Source organism: Triticum aestivum, chromosome 7D, assembly GCF_018294505.1.
Source record: "Triticum aestivum cultivar Chinese Spring chromosome 7D, IWGSC CS RefSeq v2.1, whole genome shotgun sequence".
NCBI classification, from domain to species: Eukaryota; Viridiplantae; Streptophyta; class Magnoliopsida; order Poales; family Poaceae; genus Triticum; species Triticum aestivum.
Window position 1 is genome coordinate 490,707,928 of NC_057814.1, and position 26,614 is coordinate 490,734,541.

A 26,614-nucleotide genomic window follows, 5' to 3' on the forward strand; every position below is an offset into this window, starting at 1 on the left:
TGGATTACCCAAACCGTATTGATGAGGATCCCGCGATAAGCGGACATGATCTCTGTTTTGACAAGATGTGTCAATAGAGGTTGTGCCTCGAAACGCAAAGCGGGGGGCAAATAAACGGTTCAAAATGTTAAAAAGGCCAGACGTGACGCTTTGTCGAAAAGTTGTCAGTTGACAGACATTATTTTGATTAAATATCTTGCCTTCATGGTTAAGGGTTGTAACTATTATACAGAGCCGGATATAGTTCTTTTGTTCAGGAGACTGCTTTGAAGTATTCAGGAGGAGGAACCCGCCTTGCAATGCCGAAGATAACCCACGTGCCGAATATGCCGTCATTGAAGACTGGTTCAGGGGCTACTGAGGAAGTCCTGGATTAGGGGGTCCTCGGGTGTCCGGGCTGTGTGATATGGGCCGGATTGATGGGCCATGAAGATACAAGGCAGAAGACCTTCCCCCGTGTCCGGACAGGACTCTCCTATGCGTGGATGGCAAGACCGGTGTCCGGATATGTAGTTTCCTTCCTTCACAAACCGACTTTGTGTAACCCTAGACCCCTCTGGTGTGTATATAAACCGGAGGGTTTAGTCCGTTTAGCTATCAGAATTTACATAGGCTAGACAGCTAGGGTTTAGCCATTACGATCTCGAGGTAGATCGAATCTTGTAACCCCTATACTCATCAAAGTCAATCAAGCAGGAAGTAGGGTTTTACCTCCATTAAGAGGGCCCGAACCTGGGTAAACATCGTGTCCCCTTTGTCTCATGTTACCTTCGATCCTCAGATGCACAGTTCGGGCCCCCCTACCCGAGATCGGCCGGTTTTGACACCGACAAGTACCATGAGCGCAAGAAGTTTGAGCCATACCAAATGCAAAGCACGCCCGGGTGGGTGTCCATTTTGAAGCTATGGAGGGTGATCCAACAAGAGTGCAACAAGTTTTGTGCCACCCTTGAGAGCATCAAGGCACACCCCGTGAGCGGCATCGGCATGCAAGACATGGTATGCATGCGGCCCTCTTCATTTTCACCCCGTTTATGCTTGCATGTCCATTTGCATACCCATTTGCTCATATGCTTGCATGCTATCCATTTGTAGGCGTTCCAAGCTTTGTAGGCTTTCAAGGTCCAACATGACGACAAGTCCTTTAACCTCTCCCATTGTGGGAGGGTCATCAACGGGGAGGAGAAGTTCAAGGCGCAATATGCCGCCCTCATGGCACGTCGGGCGAAGAAAGCCGTGGAGGAGGTTGGGGAGGGCGAGAAGCCATGACCGCAGGGGAAGACCAACTCCAAGAAGGAGTACAAGCGGGATGCGGCGTCGATCGCCTTGATCGCAACCGTGGAGGGCATGATGACCAAGAGGACTCAAGGGAGGAGAAGCGTTGGCAAGACAAGGAAGAGCAAATCAACGTCTTCATGAAGATCCAAAGGAGGAGGCTTGAGATGGAGGCGAAGAAGCAAGCCAAGATGTTCGAGATCGAGGCTGCCAATGCCAAGACCAAGGCGAAAGAAGTGGCTCTCGCTAGCATGATGACAGGGGGAGGGGGAGATCATGAAGGTGGACCTCAACACCGTGTCGTCGAGGAAGAGGCCATGGTTCGAGAAGATGCAGGCCGACATGCTCAAGTTCGACGACGAGTGATCTATGGCGGGACGCGCCATCCTTTTTTGTATGCCGGCAAGTGTGCTGGCATGACCATGGCCGAGATGGCGTGGTTGCTCCTGACCTTTTTTTATGCTGGCATGTGTGCCGGCCGCTGGCATGGTGCTGGCATGAACTTTGTGATGGTATTTTTGGAGGCTGGCATTGTATGCGGGCTGCTGACATGATGCCGGCATGAATTTTAGGCGGTGACATGGGCGTTGGCATGATCTATGACCGCAGGCCTTTTAAATTTATATGCGGACATGAAATGGGTCTCTTGTGTTGGGCACACGGCAAAAAAAAAAACAGGACCGACGCGGCGCGCTGGAGTTGCTCTTACGTGCCGAAGATCCAACTCGATATTTGACCGGCTGAGGTGGACGAGTGTCCCACTTGTAAGCCACTCGTCTCGTTTCCCCATTTTTCTTCTTCCTCTGTCACACACATATATATATATATATGTATATATATATATATGTCCAAATCACACAACACAGACCGCGGTTGGAAAAGTAAATACGGCGGCGACTCACAGATGGGTTCGGAGCTTGCGAGTTGCGACCGAGGCCAGGGCGGTCCAGGGCGGCAAGGGAAGACACATGCACGAGGTTGGGAGTCTCGCACTCGCACCCCAGCTAAAACAAATCGTTTAGGTGAGCAAATCGTAACAATTTTGTTTTTTAGGGGTTCGTAACAAGTAAACAGGGCATATTTCCGTCCCTCAAAAAAAAAAAACAGGGCATATTTCCGGCTGTCTCTACTCCCTGGCGGCGTGGGCCCGAGATGCAGGCGTGGTTCTCCGGCTCTGGGCCCTCGCCCTCCTCGTCGGCGGCGTCTTCGCAGCCGCCGCCGTCTCTGCTCGCGGAATGGAACTCCTACGCCGCCGCCCGCTCCGCGGAGGAGGATGTCGGCGGAGGATTCGGGATCGACATCGAGGCCGCCGTCCGCTCCGCCAACGACCGCGTCACCGGCACCTTCGGCGTGTAAGCAACCCCCCCTCTCGTCGTCACTCCGCCTCCTCCTAGGGTTTGCGCGAGTGAATCGGGATGCGGTGGATTCTCCCCAGCTAAGCTTAACTACCGGTGCCATGAATAAATTGCTAGTAGCTTAGCGCTTCCCGGATCGCCTCCATGTGGATCGAGATTGCTTCGGTGCTGTTTCTTTTTGGTTACATGCGAAAAGAAGAATTTGCGCAGGCTTTTACTCCAGAGCTACTATTGTAAAATAGCTTCTTAGCATTGGCCAATTAGATCAATCTTAGCCAGCACTGTACTTCTTCTGGTTATCTCAAATCGTGATTGAGGATCGTTAGTCAGGAGCAAGGTGTTGGGCTGAATTAGTCGCTTCTTAGGTATAGACAATCAAGGAATCTATGTTTTGGCAAGTCACCATCGTGATTCATTTTGTAATGGCGAGCTGCTTAGAGTCATACATATGAAAGACATTTGTTAATTGTTAGCTCTAAAGCAATTTGAAAAGCTAAACATCACAACAGCTCTTCAAGATTAACTAGAGGAACAATCATAGAAGATGGCATTGACCAAACCTCTAGTTAACCTTTCTTTTAACTGTTTAGTTTTTGCTGAATGCTGATTGCCTTGCCATTCTATTTTCTCCAGGGTATCTAAAGGAGTTAGAGGGTTCCCTGGCAGCTTCCAGTCCTCAACAAGCAGTGTTCCATCTGGCAAATCTCTCATGTATTTCGGTCTTTTTCTTGCCAGTGGCATTTTCCTAGTTTTCATCGCGTTCACAATATTCCTGCCAGTCATGGTAATAATGCCTCAAAAGTTTGCAATCTGTTTCACGATGGGATGTGCCTTCATCATTGGATCTTTCTTTGCATTGAAAGGGCCCAAGAATCAGCTCTATCATATGATTTCCAGAGAGGTATCAATTCATTTTCCTTGTCCTTAAATAAGCACCATTCCTGGGAATCACTGTTCAACAAAACTTGTGCTGTTTTCTTCTGTCTTTTGATAATTTCTATTTTACCACAAACTGCACATGTTAGATTGTTTCCATCCAATTCTCTCCTTGAAGATATTGGTTAAGGTATATAGTGTGTATTGTAAACATTTTGCTGGGAGAGCATTTTGTACTTGTATTTTTCTAGTAATGATCAAACAATTCCTCTGCTTTGAAGAAAGTAAAAAAGAAAAGGAAAAATACATGGTCAAATTTGTACAGTAACATAGCATGTTCTTGAGGCATTGATAATTTGATGTTATCAAGTGAGCATCCAGTTGTGAAACATCAACCTGAAAAATGCATTGTCAATGATTTTCTACCAATGGTTGAGCGCTTTTCTACAGAAGATCGAATGTGCATTGTTTTTTATTGTTCCATGTCAAAGGCGTGCTTAGTGAATAACTGAATATATTCTTTGTTTTAAAATTGATGTGTTTTTAGATGATAACATACTTTCTTTTCACAAAATAATATGCACATTTTGGGTTTTATTTATTCCCATATGTCATACTTTTTTTATTCCAACAGTTTATAGGAAGTTACTGGGTTGTTGATTTAATTAGTTCATATCTTATATTCTATATATTTAACTTTTGTTATATTTCGAAAATAAATATGTTTTTGGTACATTTTCTGAAGGTGTTTTAATTTTTTCCAGAGGTTACCTTTCACCATTGGATTTGTTGGCAGCATGTTTGCTACCATCTATGTGTCAATGGTGCTCCATAGCTACATACTTTCTGTTCTCTTCTCTTGTCTTCAGGTGAGAATTTCTCCCACAATCTCTTGTGCTGTTATTGTGCCCTTCTCTGGATGCTAGCAACAGGAACAACTTTGAAGAGAACTGTGAATTTGTAGCATGTGAATAGGTCATCAAACCCCTTAAAGTTGCAGTTTGTGGCATCGTTGTTCTGGTGGCAGTTGTGTACCGAGCATTCGATCACTTCTATCAACTTCGAGCTAACAAAACTCTTCTATTTTCAGATCCTTGCGCTAGTATACTATGCCATCTCATACTTCCCTGGTGGATCTGCTGGAATGAAGTTTCTGTCATCTACCCTTGTGGCCTCAGTGTTGAGATGCTTCGGGCGATGAGCTCACCCGTTAGTTGCTCTCACCCATCTGTCTCAGCCTGTGTTTCAGCTCAGTAACATTTTTTGGCTTTTGCTTTGACATGGAGAGAGTGTGTCAAAGATGACCTTGGAGCTTGTGTTCACAGATATACATGCATGTCCAACTTACCGATAGTATTACTGATTCCATGGAAACTCTGCTCGATGAGATGATTTGTTCTTTATGGAGACGTGTGGAATCGAAATTTAACAAACAGAGAGATAGTTTGTGAATTTAGGAATGTTGTGGTATGATGCCTTCTATTCGATCTTGTATCGTGTATTGCCTTGGTTACATGACATTACCCTTATTGCCTCAAACTTCCGTCGCCTAAACGGCGATAGTCCCTCTAAGAAGCTAGCTGCGGAGGGATGGCTCTGTATAGCTAGTTAGCAGGCTGAGGTCTCCGTTTGTTAACGGAATTAACCAGACAAATCGCTCCGCCAACTAAGAACGGCCATGCATCACGACTTACCGAAAATTGGGCGATGGTACACCAAAGCCCTGGACTGCATCAAAAGATCCAATTTAAATATCTTCCAAATTGCGATGCCTCAGAAAATACTGAAAACATTGTTGTGGGCTTACAACATTACACATCGTGGTGGCACCTCACTCTCTCACTCTACACTGGACCACAGCTCACATATCCCCACGGCAGAGCGGGGAAATGAAATACATATATGTATGCTCCACCATCTGATGATACATTCGTGTCGTGTAAGAAATCCGGCCAGCCCTACGTTCACCCTGCATGGATAGAGTCCACATCACCACCACAACCACTTGTTCAGTTTTTATTTGGATCGACCTTCCATGGTGTCTACATGTATGTGTTCTTAGCTGCGAAAATTGTATTCCTAGTATTTTGTCTGGCCAGCAGGCGGAGGTGGGTTTGGGTGGCGCGGCTCGCCCCCCCTATCCCCCCGACCCCCAACGAGTGACCGGCGCCGCGCGAGCCAGTGGCCCGTGCATCACAGATCCCCCTCGGCCGTTCGGTATATCCTCCGCCCGTCCGGGGTTTATAAGGCGAGAGAGATAGCTCGCACAGCCACCTCACAAAAAGCGCGAGCACAGCAGCCGAGCGTTTGGATTTTGCAGCCGCCGGTCCCGGAGCCTCCTGACCGACACGGTCGCCGCCGCCATGTCTGCCTTCGTCGGGAAATACGCAGGTTCTTGCCTTGTGTTTGGCATATCTGTATGCTTTTCATGCGCTCGTGGTGCAGCTTGCTGATGGTTTTTTACGTCGCGAAATGTGCAGATGAGCTGATCAAGACGGCCAAGTACATCGCGACGCCGGGGAAGGGGATCCTGGCGGCGGACGAGTCGACGGGCACCATCGGGAAGCGGCTGGCCAGCATCAACGTGGAGAACGTGGAGTCCAACCGCCAGGCGCTGCGGGAGATGCTCTTCACGGCGCCCGGCGCGCTCGAGTACCTCTCCGGCGTCATCCTCTTCGAGGAGACGCTCTACCAGACGGCCGCCGACGGCACCCCGTTCGTCGACATCCTCAAGGCCGGCAACGTCATCCCGGGCATCAAGGTGGACAAGGGCACCGTGGACATCGCCGGCACCGTCGGCGAGACCACCACCCAGGGCCTCGACTCCCTGGGCGCGCGCTGCGCCAAGTACTACGAGGCCGGCGCGCGCTTCGCCAAGTGGCGCGCCGTGCTCAAGATCGGGCCCGGCGCCGAGCCGTCCGAGCTCGCCGTGAAGCAGAACGCCGAGGGGCTGGCGCGGTACGCGCTCATCTGCCAGGAGAACGGGCTGGTCCCCATCGTGGAGCCCGAGATCCTCACCGACGGGCCGCACGACATCAAGGCCTGCGCCGCCGCCACCGAGCGCGTCCTCGCCGCCGTCTACAAGTCGCTCAACGACCACAAGGTCCTCCTCGAGGGCACCCTCCTCAAGCCCAACATGGTCACCCCCGGCTCCGACAGCCCCAAGGCACGTCCCTCCCTCTCCCTACTTCCTTCAGAGTTATGTATGATCTTCATGGTCTTCGTTTGCATGGCTGATCGTGCTGTGAATGGTCGTGTGCATAGGTTGGCGCGGAGGTGATAGCGGAGTACACGGTGGCGGCGCTGCGGCGCACGGTGCCGCCGGCGGTGCCCGGGGTGGTGTTCCTGTCGGGCGGGCAGAGCGAGGAGCAGGCGACGCAGAACCTGGACGCCATGAACAAGCTGGTGGTGCTCAAGCCCTGGACGCTCACCTTCTCCTTCGGCCGGGCGTTGCAGCAGAGCACCATCAAGAAGTGGGCCGGCAAGAAGGAGAACGTCGCCGACGCGCAGGCCACCTTCCTCGCCCGGTGCAAGGGCAACTCCGAGGCCACGCTCGGCAAGTACGGCGGCGCCGCCGCCGGCGGGGACGCCGCCGCGTCCGAGAGCTTACACGTCGCGGGGTACAAGTACTAAGGCACCGTCGCTCCCGCGCCATTCCCGGACCTAGGACCTCGGTGCAACCCGTGTGTGCGTGCGCACGGCGCGGCACATGGATTGCGCCAAGATTCGTGCGTGCATGCAGATATATATGCTCTTCCTTTTCTGCCGTGTACTTAAATTCTCTCTCCCTTCCCCTTCTCCTATTTAACCAGAACTACTGATGATATATAAGTGGTATATATGAAAGTGTGAATGCAACGCTTTTAGTATATGTTTGAGCTTGATTCATGAGAAAAATTGAATATCAGATAGCATGTATGCTCAGCTGAACAGAGATAAGATTGGTTGGTTCATCCTCAAATATTCTGGTGTAAATATAATTAAAAAATGAGTGCGAAACTGAATATTCAACAATTATAACAGGTTTTTATTAATATACAATGCAAATGTCTTCCTAATGGGTTAATCCTGATATTTCTCTACTGTTCATTTTATTTAGAAGAGAAAGAAAGGAAAGCAATATGTACATTATTTTCACAGAATATTCTTCAATGGTTTGTATGGACAGTAAGAGCCCTTTTGGAACAGAGAAATTTTACCGAAACGGATCGATCCACATTCCCCTTGCGGGAAATGGAGAATAAACCCTGCATTCCAACAGGCCTTAAATCACCAGCTAATTGAAGACACTCCAACTGCAGTAAGAACGCTTAAATTTATGGACAACAAGTAAAATTTATGCGGATTCTGAACATTCTGCACCGAACTTCTTCAGTATTGACAGCGTCATAGGCTTCAAAAGCTTTAGGAGGTTGGTTTTTGATCAGTACAGCCTGATCCTGGTGGTTATGTGCTTCTGGCACATAGGGCAGCGCACCAATTTTTCCCCGCAGTCATAGCAAGTCTAAATTACGCGTGTTAGCAATTACTATATACAACAAGAATTGTGAATAAATGTTCAGAGGAAAGTAAGGGGATATTTTCTGCACCTGATGTCCACATCCAAATGCAAGATCCTTTGATTTATCCATACATATGGCGCATGACTGCAAGCACAAAAATTGCAAAGGCTTAGTTCCTGTTCCACTAAAATTAGAGGGTCTTGCAGTTAGCACAAACTTTGTCAGCATTATATTCGCAAAAAAAAAAACCTTTGTCAGCATTAGGAAGAGGAACACTATTTCATGATCTGCATGTAGGCACAGGATGCAAGTGTATGTGTCAAAGTACAATAGCAAGCTAAAGTGTATTATATTTGAAAAAGAGCATAAATACTTTACAGGCAGAAGTGAACCGAGGATAAACCAAATTTAACTAGCAGTGTTGTCTGAAATAGGATTTCCAATCACTGAAGTTCCAGGGGCATATCCAATAAAAATACACAAATTCTATGACAGTGTGCTGTGACTGCTTAAAAAAATTCTAAAAAAAGAGGCTACTACAGAAGGGTATGTTCATGTAAAAAATTCAACTTCACATTCAAAATACTTGGTGATAAGCATCTGCCTTTTTTGTATCTTGCAAAGTATTTCGACTTTGATGATGAATTTTATTTGGGAATTTTTGGAACTTGTAAACGCTATTTGCACAGCATAGTGCATTTTCACCTAATAGTTCCCCTGTATAACCCTTAGCATCGGCAAGTCTGAACATCCAAAAGTATTGGTTAACAAAGATTCTATCACGTTTTTTTGGCGGTGTAGATAAAGTTGGTTTAGTGCACAGTTTGATTTATTCATAACTGGGTATGAAATGGTGGGAATACGGTGTAAACACAAAAGGATACGTACAAATGTGCTTTCTGATGCATAAGTGTCGGGTGTCCTTGTAACCGCAGGCTGTGAACTTTCCGATGAATAACTGTCGGGCCTCCTTGTAGCTCCATGCTGTCGCTGTTTGAAACTGTCTGATTGCTGAAACCCACTTGTTTGTTGGCCAAAGCCACTAGACCGTGAATAAACACCAGCCTGTTGGTCAAAGCTAGCAGACCGTGAATAAGCAGTCCTTGCTGGTGGAGGCAGAGGAACTCTTGGAGGTATTCCTTGGCGACGGCTGAAACAGAGGAAGAATCGAAGAAAGTGGTCAGATGGCAATATTGTCTCTGCAAGCACAAAGCATTGTTCTACTTGACTCAGTGAGGTTGAAAAAGCATAGAATACCCAAGGAGTTGGAGATCAAGTGTTGCTTTGTACTGCGTAGGGATTTCCATCAATGCTGACAACGCAAATTCAGCCTCTTTTCTATCAGCTGCTATGCTCTTTGACATGATTTCCGTAAAATTCACAAACTGCATGAAATCAAGTATTCTTTCATGTTTCAGTTATTGCGAACCAGAAAAACAGCTAAAGGTTAGATGTAATTTGTACCTGGAAATTGTCGAATGACCGAGCAGGTATGTTGTCATCAAACTTATGCATCATATCCCATGGTCCATCACCGACCCCAACAAGAACAATAGACAAGGGAAAGTGGCTGGTTCAAAACAGATATTATTGTGTGCAATTTGTTCAGGAGGTTTGACTTATCAAGGTGTTACTTAAAAGTTCTGAATCAGATACCTAGCTTTCACTATAGCGTTAATGGTGTCCCACTCCTGTGGGCTTAACTGCCCAGACTGTGTATCCACATTTCGAGTAACCTATCAGCAGAACTTTTAGCCGGAGTGAAAATTGGATATAGTATACAACTAAGACTCTGCAAGAATTTCTTCTGACCACCATTTAATGGTTATAAAGAGGATGCCACTCAGAAAAACACAACTTGGTAAAACTGTGGTGCACCTGTCCATCAGCAATTATCAGAAGAACATGATATTGGCCACCAGTGCTGTCCACGATCCCAATTGCCGTCTCGATTATTGGAGCGAAAGATGTTGGTCCTGTGCAAGTTTACATCCAGATTATTTCAGTACATCTTTTTGGTGTGGGAACTCACTTTTATGAAAATAAAGGAAGACCAAATCTATCTACATTAAATGTTTATTTAAACAAACCAGATAATCGAAGGGTTGGAACGATTTGTCTGTATCTTTCTAATGCCTCTTCAAATCCAGTGCAAGGGCGGTTCTCTGGATAAAAGCTGAATACGTCCTTGTCATGAGTTGACGCTGCCAGCAGGGAAGGGAAGCATTAGAGCATCTCCAACAGCAACCCTAAATATGCAGTTGTGGTGCAAAAAATTGCCTTTTGGAATAAAAAAATCGCCTCCAACAACAGCCCTATAGCTATATGGTGATGCAAAATTTTAAGGTCATGATGCAAAAATTGCTACAAGTGATGCAAATTTGCATCAGCACTAGTAGCTGCCCTAAAAACGCAGTGGTGGGAACCCAACTGCCGCGCACTTCCATGGCCGCCCCGAGCTCCGCCGCTTGGGGGCCACTGCCGAGACCCCCACGACCGTCACCGAGCTCGTGCCAGTGCCAGCCGGTCCCGCCCAATTCCAGCCGTCCCACCGCGCTCCACACCATCGGATCCGCCCATGCCGCCATCCCCGAGCGTCATGTCGCCGTCCCCGCACTTCCCCGCCGTCGGATCCGCCTCCCGCCCCCCTGCCGTCCGATCGTCTTGTTTCATGTTGTTCTCAAATTATAGGGCACCAGTTATAGGGCTGCCGGAAAAGCATACAAATTTCTGGTGACCCAAAAACTTCTCTCTCCACACCTAAAACTGGTTTTGGGTCACCAAATTATAGGGATGCTGTTGGAGATGCTCTTATTCAATACCATTCCTTTACACTTTCTATTGGAAACACACCAAGTGAGCAATTTAAAAGAAAACTAACCATAAGCTTACCATCACCAAATCCAAAGCAGGGAATCAAATTGTCTTCATCAAAATCCGAGAGCGTCCTTCCAATAATAGATATGGCTTGCTCATATGGGTTTGGAGTTCTTCCAATATCATGCAGACAACGCCGATTATAGGAATTTTTTCCTGTAACATGAAAAAAGCTTAACAAGTTCAATAAAAAATGTTATTGTCTAATATAGATTATTATGGGATACAGAAGCAACATGGGGTGCATTCATCCTTAAAGTACAATGTCCTCGTTGCTAGCTCTCCTTAACTAACGAAACTTCTTAGCATATCATGGTTTCCCCTGAAAAAAGCTTTACAATAGACAGGTTGGGAAGCCATTGACCAAACGGCTTTCTTCACTAACAATAAATCACAAATTATATGGGAAACAAACTAGCATCCAGCTAACTGTAGTAAACAATAGCTATACCAGTGCACCAGAAAAGCAAAGCATAAAAACCATAAATATGCACCCAAAGTCAAAAGGTGGAAAGATCAACTGTGAGTCTGTAACCTGTCCATTGGTTACTTTTCGTAAAATCAATGCCTACAATAAGGTTTGAAGATTCAAGACCGGCTTGTGCCAAAGCTTCAGTCACCTGCAATAGATAAGGTACAATTTCAGTCTTAAGTTCACAATAAATGAAGGGAACTGAGGAAAAATCATGTATTGATAGAAAGGCAGTGTCATTTAAGTTACAAAAAAACTGAAATGATGTTTGATGACATGACAGTACACTACCACAGCACCATCTGAATACTTTAAGTAATTATGTTTCATGCAGGTGTAGTAGCAGAATATGAATTGATGTCCGATTTAAATGTTTGATTGTTATAGCCATCAGCTTAACTAGTTCATAAGCCTGATTGCAGACACCACGGTCTGTATTGAAAATGCAAGGAAAAGTAAATAGTGTTACATCTTATAGAAGATGGCAGTTTCTTTGGAAAAATATAATGCAAATGCAAGGAAAAATAGTTTATCATCACAACACCATACGAAGAGACTAAGATTTATACATTTTGTCAAACTAAGTACACTTAGTATCATACTGTATAATTAAATCATCTGGTCACTCAAATAAATGCTGAGAATATGATAGGCTAGGATGTGGGAGAAAACTAAAATCTATATAAACTAAGGTGTACTGCTTCTCATATTTTAACTAGGTATTAGGACCATTGACCACTCAGTGAATTAGTAATTAATATGTTTGAGCGACAAGTAATTCCGGACGGAGGAAGTATCAAGTAAGTCCTGACTGTAAAAGAAGAAGGCCCATCAGAAATGCATTCACCGGAGATGTACAACTTATACACTCATAAGACTTAATGAAACCAAAGCCAGCACAATGAAGGTGAACATGGCAGTGCGGGTGACCTAAAATTTTGAAATGGTTGGAAGAGCAATAATTATAGCTAGTAAGAGATAACTTCCTTTGCTGATGAAAATCTATTATGGTTTCTATACTTGTTGAAACCCCTATAGATAAAAATATTCCTATTAAATATACTTTGCATTCAAAATTTTACATAAGATGACTAAATAAGATGAATGGTATCATTCAGCTACATCTAGATGAAAACCATTCATCAAAAGTTGGGAATGAAAATTAGAGAGCCAGGGGAGGCCATCAATACATACTTGAGCCACAGTGCGGTAGTCGTCACCAATCCTGGAGTACTTCCTCTGCAGAGTGGCTTGTGCTTCTGGCTGCTGCACATTGTTGCCCGCAGAAGAGGCATACCACGGGCTCAAACCCAGGGGTGCAGTTGCATATCTCGAGTTAGACCTTGTTGATGAATTCCCGTAACCATAAGCAGAGTTGTATGAAGGTTTGGGGGCCTTTTTCTCCATTCCTCAACTACTGAACTTCCTGGTGAATGGATGAAAATCATGAAATGATCAGTAAGTACTTCTCTACACTAACTAGTTGGAAACAAGACATGTGGTTTTCGTGCATACATCAGTTTACTTGCTTTACTAGATTTCATGAAAACTTCTGAAATAAAATGTGATGCTAGTGGAATCGATATAGGTGATATTCTTATGGAAATGCTTACCGGTAACTTACTATGGTGGAAAAATCACCAGCTCTCAATTGAATCACCCAATTCATAAGGAATACAACATGATATGATCATGATAATCATGGCCGAACTTTGTCACGGCAGGAAGAGAGCATAATATAAACTGCTAAACCATACACAAACTTTCTCCGTTCCTAAATATTTGTCTTTTTACAGATTTCAAATGGACTACCACATACTGATGTATATAGACATACTTTAGAGTGTAGATTCACTAGTTTTGCTCCGTATGTAGTCACTTGTTGAAATCTATAGAAAGAAAAATATTTAGGAACGGAGGGAGTAACAGTTTTAGATTAATATTACTGTAGCATCAACTTAGAAGAAAATCATAGAAGTTAACCAAAAAGCGGACCACCAAGATAAATGAGATTTTCGGCCACAAACACGAAGCCACGCCAAGAAAGTGTGGCCCCAAGGCCTCTAACACGAAAAGCCGATGACAAAGAAATTTACAATACGTTTCAAAACAAAAAATACTCCCTCCGATCCATATTAATTGTCGCTAATCTAGTACAAATTTGTAATAAATAAACGACAAATAATATGGATCGGAGGGCCCTCTACCCTTTTCATTAAGAAAGCTCGAAGGGACAGAACGAGATCAGACAACGACCTACCTAAAACGCCAACGGGTGAGTAACAAGAAAGGGACGAGAGCAGAGAGGGCAGAGGCCAGATTAGACTTGCTGGAGCAGAAGCAGAACCCATAATTAACCCCAACAAACCATCATCTCCCTCTCCCCACTTCAAGATGAGCACAACAACCATGGGTAAGGCTTCTTACTCTGCTCTATGTATCAAAACGCAGGTCTCCGCTCCACGGCAACAGCCCGACGACAAGGAGGAGTAGAGGAGCAGCCGCTTAGCTGCGAGATATATCATATATGCACCGCACGACGAGGCAAATAAGTACATAATAATTAGGGACAAATGGTGGCCAAGTCAAGTCAATCGCCTGAGGCAATGCAGTTGGCAGTGGAGGCAAATATCCGAAGCTTTGTAAAATGATGAAAGACAGAGACAGATGGATTAGTAATTGCTCGGTCATCTCCACAGGAGAGATAATATTTTGTATGATTAGAATCTTTGCAAACTTGTACTACAAGATAGCGAATTTTAAAAAATCATAATAAACATGATTAAATATTTAATGAGGATTTGGTTTAGTGGGTAAACAAGAAATTCGTTTACTTTCAGGAAAAGTATGCACTCGATCCATCCCAAAATCTAATGCATAATAGTATTGTTCAAAGACCAACTACATGAAAATATGAATATTTAAAATACCAAATGTATATATGATGTGAACTTGATAATTTTTGGGACGGAGGCAAATGGTGTTGTGGATGTTGACATTTCTTTTGTCAAAGTTTATAAAGTTTTACTTAGGACAAAACTAATATACAGTATATTTTGAGACAGAGGGAGTACCTTTTGTTTGGAACAAGCCTGCATGGATGATCTAGGCTGAATTCTCTCTCTCCTCCTCCTTAGAGCATCTCCAACAGGTGATGTAAAAGTTAATGCCTAAAAATAGTTTTAGGGCAGGAGAGAAAAGGTTTTTGGACACCAAAAATATTTTTCTGTCGTAACAGATGATGCAAAACTGGTGCCCTAAAATTTTGGCCTTCTTCAACTATCCAACATTTTAAAGCGTGTTCAACAAAATAAATCCAAAAGGATAATATCAAACTCATTTCAAATTAATCCAAAGCAAATAAAACACAAATACTAGTGCTTAATTACATAGTTCATCGATCCACAAGCTCAAATTCAACAGACATGTTCATCAAACATAAAACAAAGTTCAACACACATGACATGAAACATAGAGGTGGAACTAGTGGTCTTGTTGCCCATTCCATGTCCACCACTCCTCAATGAGATCTCTTCTTTGAAGATCTACGTGAGTATTCGCATCTCGAATGTCATGGTGAACTTGAAGAAAGTGTCATATGTGGTATTCCCTTCTATGTGGTTCAGTGGTTGCACCGACTTTCATAGGAGTAATCCAAATCTTTCCCGGACCTAAGACCTCGGTGCAACCCGTGTGTGTGCACAAGGCGCCGCACAGCGCCGAGATTCGTACGTTCATGCAGATATATATATGCTCTTCCTTGCTACCATGTACTTCAAATTCTCTCTCCCTCAAATTTGCTCTTATTTAACCAGAACTACTGATGGTATATGAAAGTGAGTGCAACACTTTTATATGTTTGAGCTTGTTTCATGGAAAAAATGAGTATCAGTAATACTATGAGTATCAGTAGTACTGATAAGATGTATGATCAGCTCAGCACAGACAAGATTGATTGGTCCATCCTCAAATATTCGGGTGTTCGTCGTATTTACATTATACACGCAAAAAATATACTGAAATAAATGAGTACAAAATTGAATATTCAACAATTATAATAGGTTTTAATTAATATACAACGCAAATGTCTTCCTAGTTGGTTCATCCTGAAATTTCTCTACTGTTCATTTTATTTACAAGAGAAAGAAAAGACAGCAATATGTACATTATTTTCCAGGGAACATTCTTCAGTGCCCTTTTGGAACACAGAAATTTTACCGAAACAGTTCAATCCACATTTCCCTTAAGGGGTGGAGAATAAACCCTTCATTCCAACAGGGCCTTAAATCACCAGCTAATTGAAGACACTCCAACTGCAGTAAGAACACTAAAATTTATGCGGATTCTGAACATTTTCCACCGAGCTTCTTCAGTATTGGCAACGCCATAGGCTTCAAAAGCATCAGGAGATCAGCTTTTAATCAGTACAGCCTGATCCTGGTGGTTATGTGCTGCTGGCACATAGGGCAGCGCACCAAATTTTTCCCACAGTCATAGCAAGTCTGAATTATGTGTGTTAGCAATTAGTATATACAACAAGAATTGTGAATAAATGTTCAGAGGAAACAGGAAAGTAAGGGAATATTTTCGAACCTGATGTCCACATCCAAATGCAAGATCCTTTGATTTATCCATACATATGGCGCATGACTGCATGCACAAAAATGCAGGCTTAGTTCATATTCCACTAAAATTAGAGGGTCTGGCAGTTAGCACAAACTTTGTCAGTATACACAAACTTAGCATTCGGAAGAGGAACGATCTGCATGTGGCCACAATATGCAAGTGTATGTGTCAAAGTACAATAGCAAGCTACAGTGTACATTTGGAAAAGATAATAAATATTTTACAGGCAGAAGTGAACCGAGGATAAACCAAATTTAACTAGCAGTGTTGTCTGAAATAGTATTCCAAGCACTGAAGTTCAGGGGCATATCCAATGAAAATACACAAACTCCGTGACGATGTGCTGCGTCAGCTTGAAAAAAAGTTAAAAAAAGAGGCTACTACAGACGGGTAAGTTCATGTAAATCAACTTCAAATTCAAAATACTTTGCAATAAGTATCTGTCTTTTTTATATCTTGCAAGGTATTTCGACTTTGAAGTTAAACTTTTGCATGGATGTTAAACATACTGTCCTTAGTAGTGGAAATTATTTGAGAATTTTTTTAACTTCTATTTGCTGTTTTCACAGACCTCCGAAACACTTAGCATCGGCAGGTCTGAACGTGCAAGAGTATTGGTTAAAAAGATTCCATCAGGCTTTTTTGGCGGTCTAGATAAAGTTAATTTTTACTACACAGTTTTATTTATTCATATATGGGTATGAAATGGTGGGAATACAGTGTAAACACGAAAAGATACGTACAAGTGTGCTTTCTGAACTTTCTGATGCATAAGTGTCCGGTATCCTTGAAGCCGCAGGCTGTGAACTTTCTGATGAATAACTGTCAGGCCTCCTTGTAGCTCCATGCTGTCGCTGTTTGAAACTGTCTGATTGCTGAAACCCACTTGTTTGTTGACCAAAGCTACTAGACCGTGAATAAACACCAGACTGTTGGTCAAAGCTAGTAGACCGTGAATAAGGAGTCCTTGTTGGTGGAGGCAGAGGAACTCTTGGAGGTATTCCTTGGCGACGGCTGAAACAGAGGAAGAATCGAAGAAAGTGGTCAGATGGCAATATAGTCTCTGCAAGCACAAAGCATTGTTCTACTTGACTCTGAGGTTGAAAAAACATAGAATACCCAAGGAGTTGGAGATCAAGTGTTGCTTTGTACTGCGTAGGGATTTCCATCAATGCTGACAACGCAAATTCAGCCTCTTTTCTATCAGCTGCTATGCTCTTTGACATAATTTCCGTGAAATTCACAAACTGCATGAAATTAAGTATTCTTTCACGTCTTAGTTATTGAGAACCAGAAAAACAGCTAAAGGTTGGATGTAATTTGTATGGCAATCACCTGGAAATTGTCGAATGACCGAGCAGGTATGTTGTCGTCAAACTTATGCATCATATCCCATGGTCCATCACCGACCCCAACAAGAACAATAGACAAGGGAAAGTGGCTGGAATATTTTCAAAATAGATGTTATTGTGTGCAATTTGTTTAGGAGGATTGACTTGGTAGAATATAAAGGTGTTACTTTAAAACCCTGAATCAAGTACCTAGCTTTCACTATAGCATCAATGGTATCCCGCTCCTGCGGACTTAACTGCCCAGACTGTGTATCCACACTTCGAGTAACCTATCAGCAGAAATTTTAGCCAGAGTGAAAACTGGTTATACAAGCAAGACATGCAAGAGTCACCATCATTTAATGGCTATAAAGAAGCACAACTTGGTGAAACTGTGGTGCACCTGTCCATCAGCAATTATCAGAAGAACATGATATTGACCACCGGTGCTGTCTGCAATCCCAATTGCTGTCTCAATTATTGGAGCGAAAGATGTTGGTCCTGTGCAAGTTAAATCCAGATTATTTCCGTACATCTTTTTTTGTGGGAACTCTTAGCTATTTCTGGTAGCAATTTTGTTCCTCTCTTCACTTTTATGAAATCTACATTAAGTGATTACTTAAACAAACCAGCTAATCGAAGAGTTGGAACAATTTCTCTGTATCTTTCCAATGCCTCTTCAAATCCATTGCATGGTTGGTTCTCTGGATAAAAGCTGAATACCTCCTGGTCATGAGTTGATGCTGCCAGCAGGGAAAGGAAACATTATATTCAATACATTCATTTAGACATTTTGTTGAAAATCCATGAAGTGGTCAATGAAAAAGAAAATTGGAACCTTAAGCTTACCATCACCAAATCCAAAGCAGGGAATCAAATTGTCTTCATCAAAAGCTGAAAGTGTCCTTCCAATAATAGATATGGCTTGCTCATATGGGTTTGGAGTGTTTCCAATATCATGTAGACAGCGGCGGTTATAGGAAATTTTACCTAAATGGAAAAACACGGCAAGTTAAAGGAAAATGCTATGATATGATATAGATGATTGTCACATATAGAGGCAAGGGTTTGGAATGTTTCCAATATCATGTAGACAGCAGCAGTCATATTTTTTTTTACCTAAATGGAAAATTATAGCAAGTTAAATGAAAATACTATGATCTGACATAGATGATTATCAATATAAGATGCAACAGGGGGGGGGGGGGCATTCTTTCTACAATACAAACGCAGAAATGTTTTCATTGCTTGCCTTTCATCTAAAGAAATTCATGTGCATAATGTGGCTTCGCCTGACAAAAGTTTTATAATAGAAGTTGGAATACCATTGACATCACATACCAAATGTTTTTTTTCAATAGCAAAACCACAAACTATATGGGCAACTAACTAGTATTCTACTAAGCAGTACCTATTAATAAATAATAGGCACCAGTGGACCCCAAAGCAAGCATTAGCAAAAAAGAATATGCATCTATAGTCAAAAGGCAGAAAGATCAGCTGCTAACCTGTCCATTCATTACTTTTTGTAAAATCAATGCCTACAATAAGATTTGAAGATTCGAGGCCTGCTTGAGCCAAAGCTTCAGTCACCTGTAACAGTGTAAAAAAGGTGTTGCTTTCAGTTTTAAGTTCACAACACAACAATGGAAAGGAAGAATATGTGGAAGACTCTTGTAACTGTCATCTGGGCTGTAGTACTAGAGGAAAATGCATAGGCTGGTAGAATCCAATTTCATTTAAGCATATACAAATCCAATAATATTTCATAACATAACAGTATACTACTGCAGCTCCGTATCAGCATTGTAGTTATTTGTCTTTTGTGCGGGTGAAGTAGCAAAGCCCTTAATAGATGGGACTACCCAATTTAGTTGATTGTTATAGTTGTCAGCTTAATGATCCACAAGTCTGACTGCAGATATCAAGGTTATTACTGAAAATGCACTGGAAAGTAAATAGCAGTCACATCTTATAGAAGATGTCAGTTTCTTTGGAGAAGTAAAATCTAACTGCAGGAAAATTTATTTTATCGTCATCAAACCTTGGATTAGGAATCCTACCATACAAACAAAAACTGACTAAGATTGATAGAATGTCAGACAAAGTACACTTGGACAGTACCATATCATTAAATCGCCATGCCAGTCAAATTAATGCTGAGAATATGACAGGCTAGGACTTAGAAGAGAACCAAAATCTGTATACACTATCGTACGGCTTCTCATATTTGTAAGTAATTGCACACTTGTAAGTAACATTGTAGAAGAAGAAGGCCCATGAAAAATGCATTCACTGCCGAAAATAAGTGCAAATTATACAAGACAAGACTGTATGTCCCCGAAGCTAGTACAATTGAAAAGAACACGATTAATGCAGGTGGCTTGAATTTTTTAAATGGTTGCAACATTGCAGAAAATACTCATATCGAGCAAGAGATAACTTCCTTTGCTGATGCAAAATTTAATTTGATTTCTCGACCTGAATACTTAAAGCACTATCCTTCTTGAAATACTCATATAGATAAAACTAACTCTACCAAAGATAGTTTACACTCCAAAATCCACCTGAGACGACTGAATAAGATGAATGGTAGTACCATTCAGCCACATCAAGTTGAAAACCATGCATCAAAAATTGGGAAAGGAAAACAAGAGAACTTAAGGCACAAAAGGCCATCAATACATACTTGACTGACGGAACGGTAGTCATCGCCGATCCTGGAATACTTCCTCTGCAGCCTGGCCTGTGCTTCTGGCTGCTGCATGTTGTTACCCGCCGAAGAGGCATACCTCGGGCTGTAACTGGAGGGCGTGTTTGCATACCTCGAGTTGTACCCGTTGGCTGAATTCCCAGAGTTATACGACGGCTTGGAGTCCTTTTGCCCCATTCCTCAACACTCGGCTGAACTTCCTGGTGAACAGAAGAGAATGTGAGTACTTGGGTACACAGCTAGCTGGAAACAAAGCAGATACTTTTCACGCATGTATCAAGAAATCCTAGTGTTTTTTGCAGAACATGATCCATCCATCAATTACATGTGATCTTTTTGACGAATTCCTAATTCGAGGAGGGAGGGGTGACTTTCTAATCCAAAACTGGCAAGTTTCACACCCTAAAACAGCCACAGCCTCCCCTATCCACCCCCACATTTCCTCCTCATTGCCAAACTGGAGACTGGCAATCGCAGAAGGCCCAGTTCCTACATAGTAGTACAAGCATCGGGCATATCGAAAGGTCTGAACGAGATCAGAGAACGACCTATCAAAAATACCAAATATAATCATCTAAAAAACCGCCAATTACTACTACTTAGGAGCATTCGACGAACCGCCTCACACGATCAGATCCAAACACCTCGTGGGCTGACTCACGGAGAACTTGGCTTCATCCCGCACCCTCGCCAAGAAAGAAACAAGACGGAGGCGAGGCGGAGTGGGGAGATACGGGACTATACTTGCCGGTGCGGCGGCGGAACCAGAATCAATCAACCCCAAGAAACGAACACCCGGAATTCTCTCGCGCGCAACAGCATCCCCAAATTAATCAGCAATCCGCAGGGATGGGCTTACCCTGCTCTCGGCGTCCAAGGTCGCAGCGCAGGCCACTGCTCCGGGAGAGGGAAGAGGATCGGTGGAGTAGCGGGGACGAGGGGATAGGCCGAGTCAGCTGAGACCAAGATTTGTACGCCCGGCACGACGAGATAAACTATAATCAGCGGAGAAGCGGTGGCGCGGGTCAAGTCAATCGCCAGCCCGGGAGGCAATGCAGTTGGCACTTGGCACTGGAAGCGGGGGCCAGACGGCAAAGATTTCTCGCGCCCTGCTCCTCTGAGTCCCTCCCTCCTCCTCCGCTCTCTATCTGAAAGCGATATCCGAAGCTTCGGAACTAGGAGTAGTATTCAATGGACGGATGTGGAGAGCTCGGACGGATGAGTTTGGTGGCGCACTCGTCTCCGTCATCGGCATCCGCAGGCACCAACCAACCGGGGGGGAAAGGTTAGTTTGAGAGCCGTAGTGTGCTGGAATTATTACCGGATTGCACGATGGTTATCCACTGGCGCCGAAAAGGTCGAGGGAGGGATCTTTTCTCTGCTGCGCCCGCGCGCGACGGAGGGGCTAGAGCAGTGGACTGCGGCGTTATTTGTTCGGTGGTTGGCGCGTCGCAGTCCTGGTTTCCGGGTTGGTAGTTAGCTACGGTGAACTCATGCGGAGCGTTTGTGTAGTTAACCTGGTCCTCACGAAAGAAATTAGGCGGCGCTCACCGGCTCATGGGTGGCGTGCGCTGCTGAGACGGCCACACAGGCCACGTGAATTGCGTTATGCGTCGCGTTTTGGCCTGCGTACCGCGGGGCGACGCAGGGAGGTGGGTGTGTATCTGCCAAAAACCACACCTAGTGGATTTGTCCTTCGCACAGTGTGTTGTTGAGACGGCCACACAGGTCAAGTTTTGGATACACTGTGCAAAGAAGGTGGGTGTGTAGATCTGGGAGGAGAAGCTTGCCTTCCTTCGTGAACTCAAAGACACTATTCAGGACAGTATGCCCAATGGCACGGCCCTTGCATTGAAACCACACGAAGGAAGGCAAGCTTCGCACAGTGTGTTGCTGAGACGGCTACACAGGTCAAGTTTTGGACAACGCAAGGACCGTGCCATTGGGAATACTGCGACGCAGGGAGGTGGGTGTGTATCTGCCAAAAAGCACACGTAGTGGCATGGAAAGGTGACCACTACTCCATGGCCACCATTGCAGTTCAAGGGTACACGATGGCGGCTGTTGGGAAAGATGCCAAGGGGGCTCCAGTGGGTGTGATTGGGGTGTTTGGCCCGCAGATCTGGGAGGAGAAGCTTGCCTTCCTTCATGAACTCAAAGACACTATTCAGGGCAGTATTCCCAATGGCACGGCTCTTGCGTTGATCGGTGATTTCAACCTCATCACCGGAGCAGCCGACAAGAACAACCCGAGGATCAACAGACGCTGCATCACTGCCTTCAGAAACTTCATCAACGAACTGCAACTAAAGGATCTATATCTCCATGGCCGTAGATATACGTGGAGTAACGAGCAATCAAACGCAATGATGGTGAAGCTGGACAGAGTTCTCATCAATGGAGAGTGGGAGGAGACAATGCCCAACTGCATGCTTCAAGCCTTGTCCTCAAACATCTCAGACCACTGTCCTCTCCTCCTCAACTGTGAGATTGCATTCCGTCAGCACAGAGCTTTCAGATTCAAGAACCACTGGGTGAAACTTGACGACTTCGATGAGGTGGTTCAAGGTGCTTGGCATGGGGCGCCGACGTCAGGGGATCCGGTCGGCCAATTTGCGGGAAGGCTTGCAGCCACGGCTAAAGCACTGAAACGGTGGCAAGGCCAATTCTGCAATGACATCAAGCTGAAAGCGGCCATTACAAGCGAGATCATTGGGCAGTTTGACCGGGTCATGGATCTTAGACCCTTAACAGCAGCAGAGAGGCAATTCCGTGCCACCTTGAAGATGCAGCGGCTAGGATATGCAGCGCTTGACAGAGCCATCTGGCGGGAGAAATCGAGAGTGAAGGGCATAAAAGAGGGAGATGCAGGCGCAAAATTCTTCAAAGCAAAAGCATCAGCCAGAGGGAGAAAGAACTTCATCATCAAGCTACAGGTCGACGGGCTGATCATCACAGACCAAGACGCAAAAGTAAAGGCGTTCCACTCCTTTTTTGAGCCAATTTTCGGATCAAAGGAGCCCCGCTCCAGGAGGCTGAACCTGTCCAGGATAGGATACACAAGACTGAACCTTGCCGAGATGGACGAGGCTATCACGGAGGAAGAAATCCTGGCTAATATCAAGGAGTTGGATGGATACAGTGCCCCGGGGCCCGATGGGTTTACCGGTTTGTTCTATAAGCGGTGTTGGCCCATAATCAAAGATGATCTGACAAGGGCTGTCCGGGCCGTGCAAGCAAACGCGTCGGCACACCTCCACCGGCTCAACTAGGCTACTATGATTCTCCTTCCAAAGAATGCAGAGGCCCTGGCCACAAAAGACTTCAGGCCGATCAGTCTTGTCTGTAGCTTCGCCAAGTTGATCACCAAGATTATGGCCACGAGGCTGCAACACCGGATGAATGAGCTCGTCGGCCCCTGCCAGAACGCGTTTATCAAAGGGCGCGCCATCCATGACAATTTCTAATACGTCAGCGGGCTGGCCAAAGCCCTCCGACGTGCCAACACGCCGACGCTAATGCTCAAACTCGACATTCAACGCGCCTTTGATACTGTGTCATGGGAGTTCCTGCTTGAGCTGCTTGTTGCAAGAGGGTTTGGGAGAGGATTCACCAACTGTCTGTCAGCACTTCTCAGCTCCTCTTCGACAAGGATCCTTGTCAATGGTGATCTATCTGACCCGATCAATCTGGTGAAGGGGCTAAGGCAGGGAGACCCGCTGTCACCGCTCCTGTTCGTGCTGGTCATGGACTGCCTTGCTATGCTCATCGACAAGGCGGTGAGGGTCGGAATTCTGGGACCGATCGGCAACCAAAAACTGCCCTTCAGGACTTCTCTGTATGCAGACGACGCAATCTTGTTCATCAACCCATGCCGCAAGGAGGTACTTGCACTGACACAAATTCTCAAGCTTTTCGGAGAAGCTACGGGCCTGCACACTAATTTTGCAAAATCTTCGGTCTCCACTATCTGCTGCAACGGGATCGACCTCCAAGAACTTCTTCAAGACTTGGGCTGCCCCATCAAGGAATTTCCTTGCACCTATCTGGGCATGCCACTGACGGACAAGAAACTGAAGAAGAATGACCTACAGCCGATCTGCGACAAGCTCATTGCAAGGATGAAGGGCTGGAAGCTTGCCTTTCTTTCCCTTGATGGACGGCTGGATCTGGTCAGGACCGTGCTCTCGGCGATGCCGATCTTCCAAATGCTAGCCTTGATATTACCTGCTTGGCTGGCTAAGCTGATCGACAAGGTTCGTCGTGGATTCCTCTAGGAGGGCAGTGACGTGGCGGCCGGAGGAAAATGCCTGGTCAACTGGGGTACTGTTTGTCAGCCAAAGGATTTCGGAGGGCTCGGCGTCATCAACCTGACAGCCCAAAGTCGCGCCCTACGGATGAGGTGGTTGTGGCTCTCATGGAACGACGGCAACAAGGCATGGCAGGGGCTGGATTTGCCTATCGACCCTACGGTCAGATCACTGTTCAACGCATCTATTGACTTCCAGTTGGGCAAGGGTGACCGCATTCTCTTTTGGAAGGAGCCGTGGTTTAAGGGCATCAACCTCCAGGACGCCTTCCTGGCGCTGTTTCAGCATTGCACCAGGAAAAACCTCACCGTTGCACAAGCCTTGGAGAACAACAGATGGATCCGACACCTCAAAGCCAACCTCTCTGCACAGGCGATGAGGGAGTTCCTGAAACTGTGGGAGGAAATCCAAAATATACACTTAACACAAGAGCCTGATCGAGTTCAGTGGAAATGGACAGCAAACGGCGTGTACACGGCGAGATCGGCTTACAAAATTCAGTTTGAGGGCTGCACTCGGCCATCGTGGGCTGCGTTCCTTTGGAAATCTGATGCATCGGGCAAATGCAAGCTGTTTGCATGGTTGGCTCTTCTTGGACGTTGCAACACGGCCGATGTCCTTGCGAGGAAAGGCTGGCCTCACAACCCGTCTTGCTCTCTATGCAATGGGCCAATGGAGGATGTCGTGCACCTGCTAGCTTCCTGTCCCGTCTCCATCCGAATTTGGGACGACATCATTGCTCGCTGCAACCTTCATCCGGGCCTCGCTCCCTCCACCACCACAACTTCCCTGGTGCTTTGGATCGAGCAGTCCAATGGCATCATTACTGCATCAGCAAAGAAGCCATGGAGCGCACTCGTACAGCTGGTTTGGTGGTCGATATGGAACGAACGCAACGCAAGGATATTCAGAAACCAACCATCGCCGCAGACGACTGTGGTGGAACGGATCATTGAAGAGGCAGCGGTCTGGCAAAGGGCGGGACGGGGCAAGGCCATCTCCCTCCTCAACAGACCAAGAGAACCAGACTAGGAAAGCTTACTTCAAGCAACGGAGAAGGCATGTCCACCTAGTGGAGGACTGCACATGTAAAGCTGCTGTAACTTAACTCTCTATAACCCCCCCTATCAATGAAAAGCTGTTCCATCAGCATTTTCGTTAAAAAAAAACTTGACCTGGAGCAAGAATCTGGATGATTTTTCGCGTCATTGACATGCATGTTTTTTTCCAGGGGATTGAGAGCAACTCCAACGGGTCGACCCAAACGGACGGCGCATTTGTCCGCCTTTTGTCCGTTTGGGTCGGCCGCCCACCCGGCGTCCGCCCAGTTTTGCATTTGGGTCGGTAGTGCGCCCAACGCGCCGACCCATTTCATGTCCGCATTCAACTTTTAAATAAAAAATGCCCGCGGCCGATCATACCAGCGGCCATGTCTCATGCCGACACCATGCCAGCGCCGGCATACAATGCCGGCTTTAGAAAATACCACAGTTCATGCTGGCGCACTCGCCAGCCGGCCGGCACACATGCCAGCACACAAAAAAGGGTGGGACTTGAGTTCGACCACGCCGTCGCGGCTCCCGTGGTCATGCCGGCACACCTGCCGGCATACAAAAAAGATGGCCCTCGTCGTCAAACTTGAGCATGTCGGCCTGCATCTTCTCGAACCACGACCCCTTCCTTGGCGACACGGTGTTGAGATCCACCTTCATGATCTCCACACCAGTCATCATGCTCGCGAGAGCCACTTCTTTGGCCTTGGTCTTGCGTTGGCGGCCTCGATCTCTAGCATCTTGGCTTGCTTCTCCGCCTCGAGCTCGAACATCTTGGCTTGCTTCTCGGCGTCCAGATCAAGCCTCCTCCTTTGGATCTCCATGAAATCATCCATTTGCTCCGCCTTGAAACGCCGGCGCTCCTCCTCCCTTGAGTCCTTCTTATTCATCATGCCGTCCACGCTTGCGATCAAGGCGTTGGTGGCTGCATCTCACTTGTCCTCCTTCTTGGAGTTGGTCTTCCCCCGCGGCCGTGCCGGCTCGCCCTTCCCAATATACTCCACGACTTTCTTCCCCCCACGTGCCTTGAGTGCGGCATATTGCGCCTTGAACTTCTCCTCGTCCTTGATGACCTGATAACAATGGGAGAGGTTGAAGCACTTGCCATTGTGTTGAACCTTGAATGCCTCCAAAGCTTGAAATGCCTACAAAATGTTTGCATGCAAGCATATGGGCAAGTGATATGCAAATGAACACGCAAAGGATGATCTTGATGACACAAAAG

General features: G+C 45.5%; 4 protein-coding genes across 6 annotated transcripts; 2 read left to right on the forward strand and 2 right to left on the reverse strand.

Annotated features, from left to right (window-relative positions):
- The first annotated feature begins 2,175 nt into the window (after positions 1 to 2,175).
- On the forward strand, positions 2,176 to 4,991 carry LOC123165515 (protein transport protein SFT2). The gene is made up of 5 exons (XM_044583176.1): positions 2,176 to 2,297; positions 2,383 to 2,627; positions 3,264 to 3,531; positions 4,271 to 4,375; positions 4,597 to 4,991. Exons 2-5 carry the CDS (start codon positions 2,428 to 2,430, stop codon positions 4,705 to 4,707), a joined length of 684 nt encoding a protein of 227 aa, XP_044439111.1. The 5' UTR covers positions 2,176 to 2,297; positions 2,383 to 2,427; the 3' UTR covers positions 4,708 to 4,991.
- Positions 4,992 to 5,609: 618 nt separating this feature from the next.
- On the forward strand, positions 5,610 to 7,462 carry LOC123165514 (fructose-bisphosphate aldolase 5, cytosolic). The gene is made up of 3 exons (XM_044583175.1): positions 5,610 to 5,897; positions 5,987 to 6,672; positions 6,771 to 7,462. Exons 1-3 carry the CDS (start codon positions 5,870 to 5,872, stop codon positions 7,137 to 7,139), a joined length of 1,083 nt encoding a protein of 360 aa, XP_044439110.1. The 5' UTR covers positions 5,610 to 5,869; the 3' UTR covers positions 7,140 to 7,462.
- Positions 7,463 to 7,510: 48 nt separating this feature from the next.
- On the reverse strand, positions 7,511 to 14,130 carry LOC123165512 (E3 ubiquitin-protein ligase RGLG3). Of its 2 annotated transcripts, none has more exons than XM_044583170.1 (12): positions 13,785 to 14,130; positions 12,552 to 12,783; positions 11,421 to 11,505; positions 10,901 to 11,041; positions 10,099 to 10,212; positions 9,887 to 9,984; positions 9,665 to 9,744; positions 9,473 to 9,578; positions 9,266 to 9,393; positions 8,897 to 9,158; positions 8,096 to 8,152; positions 7,511 to 8,010 (listed from the first exon to the last, which is right to left on the reverse strand). In XM_044583170.1, exons 2-12 carry the CDS (start codon positions 12,762 to 12,764, stop codon positions 7,930 to 7,932), a joined length of 1,365 nt encoding a protein of 454 aa, XP_044439105.1. In that variant the 5' UTR covers positions 12,765 to 12,783; positions 13,785 to 14,130; the 3' UTR covers positions 7,511 to 7,929. The 2 variants fall into 2 exon arrangements, with proteins under 2 accessions (XP_044439105.1, XP_044439106.1); XM_044583171.1 differs by having other exon boundaries at positions 12,971 to 14,130.
- A 1,264-nt stretch (positions 14,131 to 15,394) lies between these two features.
- On the reverse strand, positions 15,395 to 21,367 carry LOC123165513 (E3 ubiquitin-protein ligase RGLG5). Of its 2 annotated transcripts, none has more exons than XM_044583174.1 (12): positions 21,349 to 21,367; positions 20,004 to 20,227; positions 18,823 to 18,907; positions 18,164 to 18,304; positions 17,944 to 18,057; positions 17,718 to 17,815; positions 17,525 to 17,604; positions 17,319 to 17,424; positions 17,103 to 17,230; positions 16,727 to 16,997; positions 15,951 to 16,007; positions 15,395 to 15,859 (listed from the first exon to the last, which is right to left on the reverse strand). In XM_044583174.1, the coding sequence occupies exons 2-12, from the start codon at positions 20,202 to 20,204 to the stop codon at positions 15,779 to 15,781; spliced, it is 1,362 nt and encodes a 453-aa protein (XP_044439109.1). In that variant the 5' UTR covers positions 20,205 to 20,227; positions 21,349 to 21,367; the 3' UTR covers positions 15,395 to 15,778. The 2 variants fall into 2 exon arrangements, with proteins under 2 accessions (XP_044439109.1, XP_044439107.1); XM_044583172.1 differs by lacking the exon at positions 21,349 to 21,367 and adding an exon at positions 20,887 to 21,308.
- Between the last annotated feature and the right edge of the window lie 5,247 nt (positions 21,368 to 26,614).

Bases quoted from the DNA above. Each gene is read 5' to 3' on its own strand.
- LOC123165515 (XM_044583176.1), top strand. From the start codon at position 2,428: ATGCAGGCGTGGTTCTCCGGCTCTGGGCCCTCGCCCTCCTCGTCGGCG. The intron at 3,532-4,270 runs GTATCAATTCAT...AATTTTTTCCAG, and splicing joins ATCATATGATTTCCAGAGAG to AGGTTACCTTTCACCATTGG. The intron at 4,376-4,596 runs GTGAGAATTTCT...TTCTATTTTCAG, and splicing joins TTCTCTTCTCTTGTCTTCAG to ATCCTTGCGCTAGTATACTA.
- LOC123165514 (XM_044583175.1), top strand. From the start codon at position 5,870: ATGTCTGCCTTCGTCGGGAAATACGCAG. The intron at 5,898-5,986 runs GTTCTTGCCTTG...CGAAATGTGCAG, and splicing joins CTTCGTCGGGAAATACGCAG to ATGAGCTGATCAAGACGGCC. The intron at 6,673-6,770 runs GCACGTCCCTCC...TCGTGTGCATAG, and splicing joins CCGGCTCCGACAGCCCCAAG to GTTGGCGCGGAGGTGATAGC.
- LOC123165512 (XM_044583170.1), bottom strand. From the start codon at position 12,764: ATGGAGAAAAAGGCCCCCAAACCTTCATACAACTCTGCTTATGGTTAC. The intron at 11,506-12,551 runs GTATGTATTGAT...TATCTATTGCAG, and splicing joins ACTACCGCACTGTGGCTCAA to GTGACTGAAGCTTTGGCACA. The intron at 10,213-10,900 runs GTAAGCTTATGG...CCCTGCTGGCAG, and splicing joins CTGCTTTGGATTTGGTGATG to CGTCAACTCATGACAAGGAC.
- LOC123165513 (XM_044583174.1), bottom strand. From the start codon at position 20,204: ATGGGGCAAAAGGACTCCAAGCCGTCGTATAACTCTGGGAATTCAGCC. The intron at 18,908-20,003 runs GTATGTATTGAT...ACACTGTTACAG, and splicing joins ACTACCGTTCCGTCAGTCAA to GTGACTGAAGCTTTGGCTCA. The intron at 16,008-16,726 runs GTACGTATCTTT...TTGTGCATGCAG, and splicing joins AAAGTTCAGAAAGCACACTT to TCATGCGCCATATGTATGGA.